An 18,798-nucleotide genomic window follows, 5' to 3' on the forward strand; every position below is an offset into this window, starting at 1 on the left:
TCTAATTAATATCGTATCACTTTATTATTTGTCATGAGAAAGAAAAAAAACATGTAGTACATAGAGAACATAAGTCAATAAAATATATAAAGCTTAAATTAATTTTCGATAGGCGCAAACAATGTACAGAAATATATTTGTAAATAATCATTTAAACTAAAGTTGTTCCGACGAATATTCTTGAAAAATTTTAATTATTTTTTAAAAGAATCTATCTTTACTTTTCTCTATTACTTTAAAGAGTGAGGCAGGGATATAATAGGGAAATAAACAAAAATACAAAGTTAATAACGGAATGTAAAAGACGATTATTATACAGAAATTTTAATTATTAGTTATCTTTGACCATGCGTATCTGTGTGCAGCATTGCCAGAAGAACATTTTCACAGGTATGTAGAAGAATCACAGATTTTTTAACTATTTTTGCATTTCTTTTTCTCTATAAAAGAGAGTATAACAATGTAGTCAATTAAACTGATTTAGAAAGTATCACTCATGCCTATCAACAATTATCTTATCAACAATTCGAAAATTGTTGGTAAAATATATCTCAACATATGTAACCAGTTTATAAACGGTTTTAATCTCATATTGTTGGCCAATAGAGAAGAGAACTCTCTGACATCAATTATGTGTTGTTAAATCAAGACATTATTCCTCGATAAGCACACTTAATTTTTATTGTCAACTGTATGCTTCGATTAATACTTATCTATCGCGCGAGATAAAAATTCTACTTCGTACTATACTTTATCGTAAATGCAATTTGTTAATATACTTTAAGACTCTTCATTTTTATCAAGCGCTTCTCCTAAGCGGAACCTGGGGCAATCTGAAGAAAAGTTACTCGGATATTGTGGTTTGCTATAATAATAATAATAATAATAATAATAGTAATAAAAGTACTTTGGGTAGGAAAAATTTAATGCGATCAATAATTCGATGTACTTGCAGCGATTGCAACACTGATGAGAATATACTTCAATTATTTTCTTCGCCTTTTGCTTCGTACGCCGAGACCGCAGCGAACGTCTGACCAAAGTGTGCGTTTATGGCGCTCTTTTTTACGACTTTTAATTTTATTTCGGACGGACTCTTTTGAAAATTTATTTCACATGATGGACGCAATCAACTATATTTTTTAACACGCGCAATCACAAGCGCAACGACGCACGCGCTTTTCACGACGATGCAAGAAGACTTCTTCTGGTACGGAACGCACGGAGCGAGGTTGTACATCTGTAAATAGATAAAGGAAATTAATATTTTAATTTTAATATTAGATTATTGTATATTTAATTTTAATCTTTTCTCAACGCACATCTGGAACTTTTTAATTGTTTTATTTATAAAAAAACAATTCTATCTAAAAAAATTTTTTGAAATAAATTTTTACTTACAATGCGGGCGAGACTCCTCCTCTTGCATGTGTTGCTGTGAGTGCTCTTGCTCTTGCTCATGCTCATGTTGCTGCTGCTGTTGCTGTTGCTGCTGCTGTTGCTGCTGTTGAATGCTCATCATGTGTGTCGCTTGCTCCTGTTCCCGATGCTCCGATTGCTGTTGTTCAGTGGATTGGCCATCAGTTACTTCAGCATGCGCTTCTATTGGTACTTCCATAGATTTCACCGGTCTCAACGCAAATCTTGGAACTGGGAAAGCACGTCCCTCTACAACCTACAATTTTAGAAATTTTTTAATTATTTCGTTTAAAAAATGTTATGAAAACGGTTAGTGAAAAAATTGTATATTGTAAGTATGCTTACCACACCTAGACGAACTTATAGTCACTAACGCGGCAATCATCGATTCTATATTCTTTATTTTAAAATTTTTTATTTGTTGGTTTTATTTTTCTAATTTTTAAATTTCTATTTTTATTTTTTTTTGCCTCTTTTGTACCTTATACGTAATATATTTTTGCAAATTTTGTTCCTTAAATTCTACATTAATTTTTTTTTTTTATTGTAAAATTGAATTTTAATTCTCAAATGTACTTTACAAAAGTGTTCTCTTGTGCTTATTGTTGAGTCGTTCGTGACTCTGAGTTCAGCTAAATACAATAAACATACTTGTAACATTTAATTTTTTTCATGTCATTATGCTAACCCATTTATAAAACTTCATAGGTGTTTTCGTAGATTTTTTCATATTAAATTTGAATTCTTAGTTCATATCTCTCTATCACATCAAGTTTACGAAATATTCTAACTAAAAAATATCCAAAATAGGCCCTTTTAAAACTTTAAAATTAAAATAGCTCGGAAACCTGACATAATGAAGCTATTTGGGCTACAAATTCAATTTTAGCATGTCAAAAATCTTCAGGATTATGTATTGCTCATTTTGGGTTACAAAAGAATATTTTTTATAAGCTTGTATTATTATCTATTGCTCCAACAAAAAATTAAATATTAGTAATCAATTAAATCGCGATGATAAAAAACCTTGTGTCTTAAACCAGCGCGCCTTAAGTTTTACTCGATCATATTACCCTATATACACGTATACAAACAATTCGTTTTCTTATGTAATATTCTACTATAGCTTTATCTTTAGAAAATGTATTCATGATACATAAAAAAAAAATTGGCAGCGGTGGGATTCGAACCCACGCCTCCGAAGAGACTGGTGCCTTAAACCAGCGCCTTAGACCGCTCGGCCACGCTACCATCTGTTCGATTCCTCCGACACGTGCCAGCCACCTTATTTTTATTTATACTCTCATTTTTATATATAATTATCTGTTTTATATATATATATATTATCTGTTTTATATATATATATATGTAATAATCTGTTTCTACACTAATATATATTATTTTACAGGATAATTTCGATCTTTACGCTATAGAAATTAGAAGAAATAAAAAGAATGTGGGTAATTTACACGCAACCATTCTTATCATTTTACCTGGTGAATTATATTACGGATTTCCATAGGAATAGGGAAGTTTCTTTCTTCATCACTGTCATCCTCCGGACCAGAGAAAGCTTTCGCTTCTTGTTGCTCTTCGCTGCTATCCGGGCGTTGACGACCTTCAATGTTTCCATGCTCAATTAAATTTCTCACTTCCACCGGAAGTGGGAATGGTCCTAATGGTATTGGCCGCGCGCCTTCCGGGAAAGGTTTGAGTTCCTGTTTACGTTGAAACACACATTTAAAAACATAATAGATTTTAGTAGTCGTTTGTCACATATTTTTCGAATAAAAATTTTTATATTAAAACTACTATGTACCATTTAATAAAAAAAAATATATTCTACAACACAGCAGTGAAAACAATTTCTTCAGATTGTTCTTTACAATTTAAAGTAAGATAAATAAATCAAGTTACCTCACGACGTGCCCCTTCTGGTACTTGGACCGGAATCGCTCTGGCTTCGCCAGTAATATGTTGAATAATGTTCTTAATTTCCAACGGTACTTGTTGAATTATTCTCCTGATTTCTATGGGAATGCCCTGGAAAGGAGAGCGTGGCTTTTCAGGCGTAACCTGAGGTGGGGCAGGCGGTCTTTGTTCGGTCTGCGGAATCATCATAGGTGGTATCTGTTGCATTCTTGGATCTTGCTCCTGCGCTTCGGCTTGTGGGGGAGGTGGTGGCATCATAGCTGGACCTTGCTCATGGTAAGAATTGGGAACTTGCTCGGCCTGCTGTTGATACACCATCGAAACCTGTTGTGGTTCCTGGCGAGGCTCTTGCATCATCGGTCGCATTCCTCTCATCGGGTCCATCGGGAAATGACGCAGGTCGATAGGGATTTGACGCATTTCGATCTAGTTATAAATATCGAATAATTGACATTGCTGTACTACATAAATTATTTATTAATGAATAAATTTTATTCATGATTGAGAGACATCTCAGCGAACACCGAATATATATCGTAGATGTAATATTATATAATGTATATATATAGTATATGATTTATATTTATGTTATATAATATTACACATGTATGTATTATGTTCGGTGTTTGCTGGGATGGTATTGTACGTAATTCACCCTGTAAGCACTATAATAATTTAATTATTTAATATTAAATAATATTCGTAGAACATTTTCCTAATATTCCATGAATATTAAAATAATATACCATAAACATTATATAAAGCGGACATGTAACATTTAATACAATATTCTTATATAACATTAAAACATTATATTCTAGAAATATTGTAGCGTTTAGAAGGTCGTTTATGTCTGTATTATAGACAAGACTTACTTGTGGTCCCATCGGGTTATTCTGAGGTCCCATCACGGGCGTCTGCGGGCCCATTCGAGGCGGTCTCATCTCCATGGTCAACTGAGGAAGGTTACGAAGTTCCGGAGGAAGTACACCCGGCGGGATATGATTTAATCCTCGTGGGTCGCTAAGCGGCAATTGCTGCATATCAGGAACTTGATATTGGGTATGTATTTGATACTGATGATAGTTCGGGTTAGGTTCCTGTGAATGGAGGGGAATTTGTACAGTGCCCAGAGGCACAATGATCGGGGTAAGCATCTCTTGATCCTGCTGCCTAAAAACAATAAAAGCGAAATCGTTAATGCTTTATATTGCTACGTTTCGTCTATGATAATCAAGTTTAGAATATTTCATTTTACACCCAATTGTCATTGTTTATTTATTTTTTTAATATTTAATTATGGGACGTCTTTTTTTATATTATATCTTATTTGCCTTACAATATTTTTTTGAAGAGTATTATTGATTAAATAATAATTTAAGTTTTCGAAAATTTTGATATTGATTACAATTGTCAAATTATTTAACACTTTGACTTATATGTTACTTACTCTTGGTTTGGATTGCCTGATTCACAAAGAATGGCAACTCGCTCGCCGCTTAGTCTTTGGAAACGCTGCGGATCGGTACTGTTATCTAAACCGTTGTCGCCGGTTCCGTCCATCACCTCGTCGGCTCGTCGTCTTTCAACTACGCAGGAAACTCTACTACGAGCTTGTTGAATCAACGTCTGGAAAGCAATCAAATTTCAGATATGATTTACAATATCAATTAAAATTAAAAATTATAAAAGTACAAGACTAATATAAGATTTTTATACAATACGATAATTATCATATTTCAAATATTTATGAAAAAAAAATAAGATTTGTAGAATTATATGTAAAATGCATATAATTACGCCTGCAATGTCGTCGAGATCCAACTGAAGAGGAAGCTTAATGTGCACAGGAGGGAATTCATCATCATCGTAATCATCATCATCATCGTCATGATCGCCATTTTCATTGTCAGATTTTGAGCTGTTCTCTCCTTCGCCTTGAGTTTTCATATCCTTAGTATCCGGTTCGACTTCCTTTTTCACTGGTGTAGAGAGACTTTGCAAAGAATCCTTCGATTCAACGGATTCCTACGATTAAAATAATTCTTATTTACTTTGAGACTTGCATAAATAGTATTTATGAGACAGAGCATAACTTTCTTTGTGTATTACAATGCTATTATATTATACATTATTGAAAACATTAAACTGAAAAAACATAATAAATTATAAAAATAAATTATATTATATTGAATTAAATTACATTTATAAATTAAATTGTTTAAACACTTTATATTTGATAGTATGTTTCTTAATTGATAATATAATCTATGTTTATAATACATATAATGTTCATAATTAAATCTGATTAAGAAAATGGAAGGAAGAAGATTATTGTGAGAGTCGCAAATATTATACGAGAGCTCTTGTACATCGGTAATTTATTTTTAAACTTTTAATAACGGTAATTACATTCCATATTTAAAAGATCACATATGTATTGATTTCACAGTAGAAATTGGTCGTATTTAAAGCTTCTATTTTACTGTTTTATGAAAGAGACTTGAAAAATTCCAGCAGAAAGAGACGAGTATTCCTCGAGGCTTCGAAAGCTGAACAAATACCGTCGCGGCAATCATCATTCGTTGATGCAACTTGTCTTCCTGCTCGCGACATCGTGGGTCACTAGTGAAAGTGAACTCACATTTATATTATCACGCTGTAACCTCGCCAACTATGGAAATCGTATACGAACGGGAAAATAAAATGTTTGAAGAAATAAAATAACGGAATCTGCTTTGTCGTATATGTTCTTATGATATCCTTCTTTTAAATAAATAAATTAATTAAACATTTTTAAAAATATTTTTGCATCAAACGTTAAGTGATGCGATGGAAGAGTATTCTACTTTTTCAAAGCTGTCGAAGTTAACTTTCCCCTAATAAAAAGTTATTAGAAGCTGTTAAAAATACATAACGTTTTAATAACTTAAGATCAGACATCTTCGTAACGTAGACATGAAATTTCTGTCAAAACAAGTTTTACAATTCTATTACAGCTTAATTAGATTATCAATTATACAGCAAACATAAATTAATATCATAAGGTAAAATATTGATATTTATTTTACTATTAATATGGAAACGTAGAAAGCAGAAAAAAAAAGAGAAAAAACCGTAAGCTCCAACTTCGTAAGTTTGCATTCTTCTAGTTCGATCGCGTTTCTGACTTTCACGCAATTGCGGCTTATACGCGAGAGATTTTTCGATTGAAGCGCGTCATTCGTCCCGTTTGCTGTATCCGGTAAATCTTTACAAGCATTAAATTATGGATTACCGCAAATGCGGCGTAAACGTGTTGAAATGTTTCTCTCAACGAATATTGATGCGGTTAGATGTCTTTCCTGCGGCTTCTTGACGCGTAAGCCGATTGGCAATGGATCATTACAATTTTGTGCAAGAAACGTACATTGCAACAGCTGCACAATTGTGGATCATAATAAGTTCACAGTGTATTGCACACGTAGTAGCGATTATTGACTTCTCGGATTATTGACGTTTGATAACGCAATGAATGGTATTGTGATTGACAGTTATTTAATTTTCCGATAATCTTTTCACTATGATATCCTGTTTAGAAGAAACAAGAATTGTAAGCAATTAATCATCAATTTTAGAAAGTATATAGCTTTTAAGCTTCTTATGAGATACGTCGGATAAGTATTCATGTAAGAAAATTAAAGACAACAAAGTATTCTGTCAAAGTTGTATAGAGGAGAATTGCCGAATATGTACAACTTACGAATTATTTTTGATATTTCCCATTTGATACTGTCCGCAAATAAATGTCCGCAAGAAATTAAAGTTTGTTTCAGATACTTCATTATACTGTTTAATCTTTTACTAACACTTTCAAAGACGATGTAATTGAAAAGACCTATAGGTACAATTTAAACTTTAAACGATCAATTGTTTAAATAGTACCTTTAGCATAGTGTAAAAAAAATTTATAGTAAATTAATTTGAGTTTTTTAAATTGTACCACCGTTAAAAATATCGAAATTATAAATTTAATTATTATAATTTAAAATATAAGGTAACTAATATTTATTTTAATAATTTATCAAAAAAGTATCAAATATTTAATATTATAAAAGAATATAATGAAAAGGTAAGAAACGAAATACAAAAGTCGCTTGAATTTATTTTTGCAATTGACATGCTTTTTTAATTGAATGATTAATTTTACTATTATCATTTATTTGTCTTAATTAGTCAGCCTGTACAATAAATCTTTTTTCATGAAAATATAAAAAAATTTAGTATAAAATTGCATGATTATATTATTAGCTGCAGAAACAAATCAAAAATTAAAATCAGTTATATCTGATTTTTTTACAATGTTGTTAGTAAGCACAAAACAATGTATAGTCTGTTAAGTTTTGTTTATATTTCTCATTTACTTTATAATTTTGTGACTAAATATTACTTACATAAAGTAAAAATATAAAATATTGATGAGGTATGCCTTTATCGGTCAGTATTCTTTTGTATATTATTTGTGACATTTGATATGTATTAAATTAACCAAGTTTTTTTGCGAATATAATATCTTGCATCAATATCGGTATCGTGAAAGTGCAATACTTTAAACAGTTAACTTACAATTCGGATAAGTTGAGAATCGTGCACTCGAGGCGCGAAGAAACGCGAACACGGCTAAGCACTTTCCACTCGGGGAAATTGCCCAGGACGTAGAAAGGATTTCGCGATAGTCCGGACGAGCGACAGGCAACCTGCATGATCGTCAAACTAAAACGGAACGAGCCGAGATGAAACTCACTAAGTTACGGGAACGTACATATAACTTGCGTCGCGTCGGCGGAGATAGTGCCTCTCATACGAGTATATGCATAGCCTCTGCGAAATAAATAGCATTCGTGTATAATTGCGGGAACTAGGCAAAGAATCAAGATTCATATAACACACCGCTCATCATGCCTTTGTTAAAAAAAATTCTGAATTGAAAGGATGATAGACTTCAACGATTTTAAGACAACAGCTAAAAACTTTTTTTTATATAAGCGTAGGAATGTGAAAATAAAAAATAAAGAATTATGATAAAAATTTTCGATAGAAAAAAAATCCCATCATTTCGAATGTCGAATTTGATTCGTGAATTCACAAGTGTGAATTGTTTTCTATCGGAAATTTGAATCAGGGAAAAATCAATTAAATTTTTCTCCACGCAAATAATTAATTTTAAAAATAGAAAATTAATTATTTATTGTTATTTATTAATTTATTTTCAGTTGATTATAGTAGCTTTCCATTCCACTAACTAAATTCAATAAACGTTAGATATAAGAAAGAAAAAGTTGAGATTTGCATTGCTCTCTAAATGCTATTCAAAATGCACAAAATTTCACGTAAAGTTAAAACGATACGTATCTTCATTCTCGCTCACTGCGCTTTTCGCTTTTAAGGAATATTTACAGTAATGATTGAATATGGTTAATTAAATTACAGTTGCGTGTATCTATCAAAGAAATTTCTATGCATAATTTCTTTATACGTATACATGTACGTACACGCGAGACGTAACGCGGTAAACGATATGTTGCGCGATACATGTCACTTTTCGCTGGCTTACTACACCGTAGGGCAATTATTTTGCGTACATCGCGAAATTCCCGATGTGCAACATCGGGACATGAAATTCGCAGAAAAAAGGAAAATGAGAGTTACGTTTCCACCCACTCGAGATTCACGGAGCGTGCGACATGGAAGAAATCGTCATTGCAATTTGCCGCAGCGATGACTTCGCCTCCGTATACCGAATGGCTTTCTTTAGAAAACGCAGTAAACCTCTTCAACCTATCAATTAGCGAAGCATTACAATCAATTATGGCTACCTGTCGTTTTTAAGAGGTGTATACGGTGCTGAACATGATAGCGACATGGTTGTAGGACGATGCAATGCTACTTGTCGTAACGTTACGACTTTTACCTTCTAACTTGACTTGATCGCAACATTACGAACAAGTTCACAAGTTAAACGTTATAATCGTTCGATAATATCAGAAAAGAAAGTAGATATATAAGATAAGCCTTTCAACCATAAAACTGGGCAATTAATTTCATTATGCTTATATGTATTATTTGCAAAATAAAGCCCAGTTAAATTTAATTAAAAAGTTAGCTTTCTCCAGGCATGGAATTTTTATTAATAAACTCTCCATAAATTTCCATACTTAATTTCCATAATTATAAAATAATTTTTTTAAATTTGTCTATCATTATAATTAAAAAGTCTTTATATACACACGGTGCCTTATAAAGATTGTAACAAGAGTAGATTAAGAGTAAATTAGCTGATGTCATTTTGAGACGATAATCCTAATATCAAATTATCGAGGTTAATAGTTAATAAATGAAATGAGATGCTTGGGCTATGTTCTCAAATTCACTGCCAGTGCTAAAAGTCTATAGTTTACGTTACATGCATTATAGATTTTCACAGCCTTAATATGCCGTATTTGAGCGCGCTAATTTCGGACAGTTTAATTTGCCAATTTAAAATCCTTCGCATTTAAAAACTATTGTAGTCTCGATATTTTGGTATTAGGATTTTTGTCTCTAAATGATTGATCTCAGTCTACTCTGAAGTGTCGTTACGGTCTTTATGAAACACTCAATACATAAATATTTAATATGTAATACAAAATTGTATTTTACTAAGAAAATAGCATAATTATTAGAAAACATTCAGCCTGTTCGCAAAGCACAAAATTATACAATTGTCTTGTGTGCGAGCTAAATATATTCAATCCCGTGCTATTTTCCTTCGCGAGTTAACAATCGTATGTATCATTCCATCTAACGCAGAATGGAAATTCAATCGACAGAGGAGATTCTCGTCTGGATACATTCATTAACATCTCTGATCGATCGTTCTCACGTATAAAAAAGGAAGAGTCGGCCGCGGCAGCGTTACGTATAGACGAATGAGTCAGAATTCTATTTTCTACCGATGACGTTGACGGGACGTGCGAATATGGTACCTTAAGTCTCGACTTGAAACTGTCAAACCAAAGAGTATAATACAATACGGTTGCCGAGAGAAAATCTTTTTAGAGAACGTTCACCTCTCGCGGTTAACGCGAGACTCGCGACCGACAACCCACTTTCGTCGTGGTACATTTTCCGAGTATCTGGTTGCTGCTAAGATGTGATGAAAAAAACTACAGCATCCTGAAGTATCTTGTATCGTTGTGATTATCCATGTAATTATCATTGAAAAGTCATTGACTCGAGTAACTCTGTGTAACTTTCTTATTATATTTTAAATTATACGTTTTTTTGTAATTAACAAAATTGAAAAAATTAATTCTTATTTCTATTTTAGCCTTAATAAATATGTACGTAAGAGACATTATTTTCATTTAACGAAAGACTGAATTACATAAACATTATGTTTAATAATTTATTGGTGCATATAATGTATATTAAATTGTATTTTTATTCCAAAAGGTTAACTCTTTTTTCAGGCATTAAATTTAAAAGAATTATAATATAATTTAAATAAACTTGAAATAAGTGGAAAAAAAAGTGACGTACATTTTTACAAAACAATATTGGATTTTGCGTTGTAAGAAAACAAACGATCCAACGACAATTATCAGACGACTTCCGTCTGTAAAATAACAGAAGCTACTTAGGAAATTGAATTACAACTTGCGAGAAGGTATAATATGTACGTGCGAGTGTTAATTTTGACGTGCAATTCAGGACAAATTAAGGGTACCGTGCGCAAAGATGATTCTTGAAACGACTCATATACTAAAATACAATACGAACGAACCATCCATTTAAATAATGAAACGTCGGTGAAGCTTTTTCCGCTGTCACTGTAAAATTGCCCATGATTGTAGCTAAGATTGAAATTGTAAGAGGAAGAACGATACTTAACACTTACAACTTATAACGGGTTATTACACTTGGTAACAAATAGTTATTTCGGAATTAAAATTTTTTATAGAAATAATAGCAAACTCTGAGATATTTTAATTCAATATTTAATAATTAGTGAGTTAATTACTTATAATTTAGCAATTTCTACACTTAAATCCTGTAAAAATGACTTTTGCTCGTAGGCCGAGAGGTTTCACAATTCCTTAGGCCAAATCTGATGTCTATGTGAGTCACGATGCTTTTATGGTCGATCTCGCCGGATTTCATTGACCCCACGATGACCGATTTTCACCTTTGCACGTCCGTTATGCGAACCGGGCGCTCTTAGTTTATCTTAACATTCTTGCAACGTATAACTATATCGATCTTACTTTCTATCGGTCGCCATAAGCGGACCGGAAATGGCCGCTACATTCGCGCGCGATCAAACTCGACGACGTCCATTGACGTTGCGTTCGCTCGGTTCGCTGCTACGAGGAATAATCGATCTGGCGGATTTCACTGTTCGGGGAAAAAGTGTATTTTATTTTTCGTTCCAGGCAATTGCCTGTCATGAATGAGTTCATAATTATGTTACTGACAACAAAAGTGTCAAACCATATAACAAAAATAATAGATAATATAATTGACATAATAATAATTAATATGATATAATTAGACATGTTTCAATTCATCGCTGTTATAATATAATAGGGCGATTAATGTAATATATATATATATATATATATATATATATATATATATATATATATATATATATTATAATAGATAATGTAATAAAAAATGATCTTTGTGCTTACTTAATTCATTAACGAAGCACTCCATTGCCGTAAATTATACGTGATTTCGTAGGGGTAGCGGGATGCAGGCGTTATCGCAGAAATATTGATTAATTAGTAGAAACACTGCAAGGTTCGCGGAAACAATTCAATTTGAGAGAGTCTCTCATGAGGGGAAATTGATTACCGAGAGAAGAGAAAACTCGTTGCGCGATTGAGCGCGTCGCTTCCGCGATGCCTCGCGATTGTTTGATGAGTATTCGAGGCCTCGTCTAACGGAAATCAAATGATGGGCGACCGAGTGTACGCGACGGGTGTATTTATAAGAAACGCGAATATTTATAAGAATGCTTTTCTGTTGAAATTTTTCTGAGCAAAAAGAGTTGCATGTCGTAACTGTAAAATATATAATCAGATATTCATGATAAGATAAATAAGCGGATTTATTATAGGAATGAGGTAAAAGTTTAGATGTAGGAATTAATTGAAGGGGGAAATTAGCTGAATCTCAACCGTTTATGTAACGGTTTACATTCGTACATCGTAAGCGTACATCGTAAGTCTGCATAAATAAAACTGGGATTCTTTATCTATCGACGTTATCGTATTCTCGCTAAGGAAAGCGAAAAGAATTATTTCGAGAATGTCAACCTTGCGCATTATCGTCAATCAATCGATATCGCAAGTGCGACTGGTCGTGGTGATCGTTATAAATTTGCAAACATAACGTTGACTCGTTCGTCGATCCGCGTGCAGAACCGCAGTCACACACAAGGAACGCAGCAACTCGAATTACGTAATTCCCCCGTTTGCGGTTCTCCTTGAACGCGCGGCGCGGCTCCTGGCACCGCTTCGCTCCGAGCGTTTCTTTGCGTTTCGTTTTCTGCGTTTAATACTCACGGACGATCGAAGCGTGCTTCTTCGAAAGTCCGTTCTTCGCAGTCCGGGCTCACTTAAACGCCGGAATTAATCGTCGTTGTCTACGTATTGGCACGTTCCACCGCCGCGCCGCCGCCGCGTCGTTGTCTACGTATTGGCACGTTCCACCGCCGCGCCGCCGCCGCGTCTTTCCGTTTCACGACGAGAGATCGAGTCGCGTCGCGCGGGGAATTTATGATGCGTGGAAAAAAATCGCGCTTTTTACGCGCGTCATGCGTTTCTTGTCAGCTGTCAGTCAGCTGGACGCTCGACACTAGGGAAAGATAATCTCGCTAGGATTTATGGGCTGATTGCACGTGCCCGCGTCAGCGAAAGCGTATGCTCCGCTATGCTCGTGATTTAGGGAGAAATATAGCCGCACATCGAGATAAAATCGAGAGATTCGAAGTAAACTTTTTTTTTCAAGTATAAATAATATCTCAAACATTTCATCTTTCATCGTTTATTTGCTGATATCTAGAAATCTCACGAAATACCGTTACTTCAAATCGTGCTTTTCTCAATAGTCTTTTATTAACTAGTAAAATGTGCAATCCTACGCTTAATAAATCATGCAATGGAATAGCTCGACTCTTTCTTTTTCTCCGTCGATATAAATAAAACAAGTGTAATCAACAGACGCGCGCACGTATAAATCTTGAAACAGAAATAGCTAGCTGTTGAATACGTTCTTTATCCACATTAGTATCTTTCCGAACAATTTGTTTCGATACTGTTGCTGTATGATTATAATAATCGCTTTGTCTGAATACAACCTTGAATTAAACCTTGAATCTCGACTCAACAGCAAATAAAACAAACGTAGGTTATACAGTCTTATTGACAGATTTCACTCGTAAGTATTTTACTTTTCTCTCTCTCTCTCTCGATTATAATCAAGTATACGTGCCGTTTTTTAGCCAGATGTTCGATCTCGACAACAATTTAATTTCTATGAAAATGAAAAATATATTTTATGCCAATCTCTCCTTGTAATTTCCCGTTGCAAGGAGAGATTGGCATAAAATATAGAGTTGAGCGTAGAGAACGACGTCCTTGCGCAGCTGGCATTGAAATCTCCAAAAATATTTGAAGACGATCTCGTCGCGCCGTTCGTCTCTGTTTTAATAAATAATAAATGAAGGTTATTTAAATGCCGTGAAAGTGGGCGAGTTAATTGGGCGTCTCGTGAAACTTTGAACTTTTAATCAAAAGAAAAAAATGTCTCCGATTTTCTGGTTTTGAGTGCCCGAGCTATTATATTCGCTTTACGTAAGGCGCTCGTTCCCAATTTCTCCGAGACGAACGAGCCAACGCGGCATCGTCGTCGCGTGCAATATAATAAAGTTAGACGATAATAACGCAACGGACGGTTGGCGTTTCCCCCATTGTAACTTGGCCATTTCGGCCATAATAATTGTCCGACTGTGCATAACTGCTCGACTGTTGCCCGAGCTATTGAGAAGTATTTCGCGGCACGATACTTTCTTAGGAAATTCGCGCGCGGTTATGAGAATATTTTTTTCTATTACATCTAGCAATTTGTTGGGAATTGCAATTCGCGTGTCAATTCAAGCGCGCGCTTGCAAGACGCTCGCGAGCCTCTTTCTTTCTCTCTCTCTCTCTTTCTTTCTTGATGAAGAACACCTTGTAAATAACTCTACGCTTTCTAAATTTGCGATATTTTGCTAGTTCATTCATTAGCATCCGACCATTCGTGATTTTCACTGGGTGTCGGTGAGATGCCCAGTTTTCTTCGTTAGACGCGTCGATTGACAAATGTGCAAAATATGAATAATTATTTGTTTCCTGCTTAAACACGTAGAGAAAAAAACTTATCTAAGAAAGACTCACAATCAGACAAAAATGGAAAACGCAATATTACGAATAAAAACCACTTGCTTGGTAATTTTCCAAGAAATTACAATTTACACGAATATTACTATAAGAAACAGGAAAATCCACTGTTTTGCTTGGAAATTTGCTTCCTACATTTAATTGCACCGCACTTAGAGATACGATTTCGCTAACAAATACTTCGCGACAGTAGTTCTGCAACGACTACTCGCTGGCACGTTGACAATGAAATTAAAATAAATGTGCTTACTCTGAGCGTGATATTGATAAAAAAAAGTGGTGCAACAAGTTGTCGATAATTACGTCATGTAACTTTCGTTCATAAGTCACGCGTGCGATGCTTTTGTAATTACTTCCTGAAGAAGATTTACCCCAGTTATTATACTCGCTACATTTGTATTTTGTTTTTATCGTGATGCAAGCTAACAATTTCTGTTGACGTCTAGATTGAAATAATATTTTCCGTCTAGAATTAGGCAGATTAGACTGATTCTTGCTGCAGTAATCGACTGATGGAGGTTCCAATTATACCTACAGTATTATCTCCACAGTTGTAAATTGTATTTTATGGAGCAGTTAAAAGAATCAATGACAAGTGTAATAATCGTTACGGTGACATTAAGGCAAATGTGTCTACGTTAGATCAGAAATGATTATGTTTTCTTCTCTTAGTGATAATCCATTTTATGTACACATATAACGATGACTATTCTTCAATTATAGTATAATGTAACTATAATATTTCTGATATACAACTGATCGATGAATTTTAGCAAAAAGATTTAATTCAAACTTAACTGTCAAGACAATCTAATGTTTTTTGACAATATTTGATGCGGAACAATGTAGCTTTCTATAAAGATTTTTTAAAAAAAAGGATCACAAATTACACGTGTCTAAATTTAAAAAAAAATTTAAAAAAAAGATAAAAACGTGTAACTATATAAAATGCCTGAAACGCAGATTTTTGTCCGTGTTACGATTTATTTGTTCTCATCGTACATCGCATTAGTGTTCTTTAGCTCACTAAAGCAAATTTGCGTTTTCGCCGAGTGCAAAAACAAATGTTAATTATATTAGCGACATCGCACTAACGCCTTCCTTTTTCACTTTCGAACGTAAAGAGGCAAATCGCAGCTCTGTCCGAGATAAAACCCGGACGATCTACAGAGTTCCATCGATCGATTTCCTTTTACGATCCGTCGCCGCGTCGCCGCACGCCTCCGCGACGTGAAAACTTAGAAATCTTCGTGGAAACCACCACCGTGAACATAACAAGCTGAAAGCTGTGGCGCGGTGTCGACTCCGTTGTTTTTTTACGCCGCGAACGATGGAATTTAATTCGTTTAACAATTAAACGAGAAATCTAACGCGGTCGATACAGACATAGTCACTTTCCCTACTACGAAAAATTAGCAGGACCGTCAACGCGATTTCTCCATAACGACTACGGTAAGGACGGTCGTTATCTCGATAATCGTGTGTTTACGTGGCTGCATTTTTCAAAGACAGCGGATAAAGACCCTAAAAACATTACAGCAAATCTTGTTTTATCGTTACTATTACTATTATACTTGCTTTTTTTTCATGATTATACTCGGACTTACCTTGAGCTTCTTGCGACTTTGCAATTGTCAATTAAATTGACAATCTAACGATAACGAGATATGTACTGATTTTTATTAGCTTGTGAGCATCATAAAAAAACGTTCTAATATAGTATATTCAGTAGCAAAATACGAATTATATGTAACTGTATATTTCGGCATTTACTCATCTTTACTCTCTAATGCTGATATATTTTATCATAAGACATGTTTTTGCGTTTTATTTTATTTTACATCTAGAATACATACTTAAAAGATATGCTACAGGTAGGTAAAGAGCAGCTCGGGAATTAGAACTGATAACAACGTATCTGTTTAGTGCAATAAAAACTTGTGACGAAGTGATTGTATAAATCGTTTTTATAAAATTTTTTTGCTTATAAAGTATACATTATTTTATATTTAATAACATATTATAACAGTCTTCCATTTCCTAACTGATTAGATAACGTTTATAGTTTCTTTGTTATTCTAAACTTTTATTTTTGATTCGCGTTTCGTTACATTCATAAGCACGTAAAGCTTAATGTCTGTGATAAACAAAAATTTACAAATATTTTATATGGAAGACATATTTTATTTTTATGTTTGAGTAATTGAAATAGAGATTTTCTTCTCACTTATAGTTAGTTTATTTCAATATTCGCACAAATAGAGTTTTAAAAATTGAAATAAATAAAGAGGGCCTTATTCAGTTGAGATACTTAATTTTTGAATATACTTCTTACCTGCACCAGAGCCTCCGGCTGCAAATGTTTCAAGAATTCACCTTGCGGCTGATACGATCCGTATGCCTGTTTATGGAGCTTCATCTCAGCTTGCATCGCTGCAATCGATTCCGGCGTGCAGGAAGCTCTAGCCTGGACCCAGGATGCCGCCAGGATAAAACTACCGAGCACGACGGACATCGTGACCAGAGTAACAGCGGCGATCCTAGCGATCTGCACAGCCGTACTCTTCGACGACGGTCTCATGTAGGCCTGTAGAGAAGATTTCACTTGTCATGAAATTTGAACGGAGAAGGAAACGAGGTTTATACATAATTTCTCTTTTTTTTTTTTCTTATCGTTGGAGCATCAACAGCGACAAATGAATCGGGTTTCGCAGGAGAGACTCGTCGCTTCTAATATTAAACAGTTTAAAAACGACAATGACGAAGAGAACGTCAAAGAAGAGCGTGAAACGACAAAAGGCCTCGACTCGGTTGGTTAACCAGCGTGAAGTCCCGAGTACCATTGTATATGTGTATGTGTGTGTGTGAAAAGAGTACCAGCACCTTTGTGACAGGTGTGATATAGATATAGGCGTACACGCACGTATATGCCTCGCATGGACACGAACACGAACAAATTGTGCTTTACTCTGCGGATTCCCGCGCCAGTTACACCGATAAGAGGGGAAAAGGTGATTATGTAAAGTCTCGTATGTATGTTAATGCACCTCGTTGATTCACCGGAACTTTTGTTGAATACCGTGGAAACGCAAAGTGCGGTTTTCCTTGGCGAGTGAATGAGTGTCTCTCCAAGTGTCTCCGTTATTTTATATCCTAGTCCCATTCTCCTTGACTCGTATTCTTCTCATTGAGCGTATATCAGTCGACATCACTTGATTAACAAAAATTTTATCAATGTATCCTTACCAGTTCTTATTACTGTACAAGGAAAGATACGGCTTAAATGTTTTGTGTTGTAAATAAATAAATATATATATTTAAATAACGTGCAAATGTGTATCCAGCCATCGCATGACGTCCGCGTATCGCAGTCGGGCAAATTAACGACAGCTGAAAATAAACTACCGCGTCGTCATTTAACTCCTTTAAGAGCTCCGGCAATAAACGCGATAAAATACATCTGACGCGTGCTAACTGTACCTTGACATTATTATAGTGTGCCTCTCGGACCCGTTTTGACGCCCGACGCTTTTGTAGATCATAGACAGCCGGTCGCTGTTTTACGCCAATTCATGGATCACGTTTGACTACCGTGTTACGTAATTATGCTACATTACGTATTTGGAACTTGTGTCGAAACAAATGTTGCACCGCGTGTTGATTTGAAACTGATTTTGAGCTAAACGCCTAAGACATATTTTCATCTCTATACGCTTTTGGTTCGTTGATTACTCTGCATCAAATATTTTTATGTTCGAGTCAAATTATGGTAGATTTTGATTTTTCGGGAGGTAAGTTTCTCTCTACGGGAGATGAGACTTGCACCGTGGACTGTACTTGTACATACAATTCGTAATGACCTCGATGTGGATGGACGAGTCGGGTGAGAGGCTTCCAAGAGATAGTAGGCCATCCGAGGCCTGGCTTTATACCGCGCGATCCTCCTGACAAAAGTAAACACTGTTGCCAGGCGCTTGAG

General features: G+C 34.7%; 1 protein-coding gene and 1 non-coding gene across 2 annotated transcripts in view; both read right to left on the bottom strand.

The window, feature by feature from the left end:
• The window catches only part of LOC105192865 (mediator of RNA polymerase II transcription subunit 25), a 25,351-nt gene continuing 6,553 nt past the window's right edge, over window positions 1-18,798 (bottom strand). Inside the window, exons 2-9 of the mRNA XM_011157133.3 lie at window positions 17,155-17,406; window positions 5,152-5,379; window positions 4,802-4,980; window positions 4,227-4,524; window positions 3,337-3,777; window positions 2,913-3,137; window positions 1,402-1,675; window positions 1-1,240 (exon numbers count right to left, since the gene is read on the bottom strand). Coding sequence (XP_011155435.2) covers window positions 1,143-1,240; window positions 1,402-1,675; window positions 2,913-3,137; window positions 3,337-3,777; window positions 4,227-4,524; window positions 4,802-4,980; window positions 5,152-5,379; window positions 17,155-17,406 — 1,995 coding nt within the window. The 3' untranslated portion in view covers window positions 1-1,142. The remainder of the gene's footprint in view (window positions 1,241-1,401; window positions 1,676-2,912; window positions 3,138-3,336; window positions 3,778-4,226; window positions 4,525-4,801; window positions 4,981-5,151; window positions 5,380-17,154; window positions 17,407-18,798) is intronic.
• Window positions 2,589-2,670, bottom strand: Trnal-aag. The gene has a single exon. It is a non-coding gene; the product is annotated as a tRNA-Leu (tRNA).

The sequence above is a fragment of the Solenopsis invicta genome, chromosome 8 (assembly GCF_016802725.1).
Source record: "Solenopsis invicta isolate M01_SB chromosome 8, UNIL_Sinv_3.0, whole genome shotgun sequence".
NCBI classification, from domain to species: domain Eukaryota; kingdom Metazoa; phylum Arthropoda; class Insecta; order Hymenoptera; family Formicidae; genus Solenopsis; species Solenopsis invicta.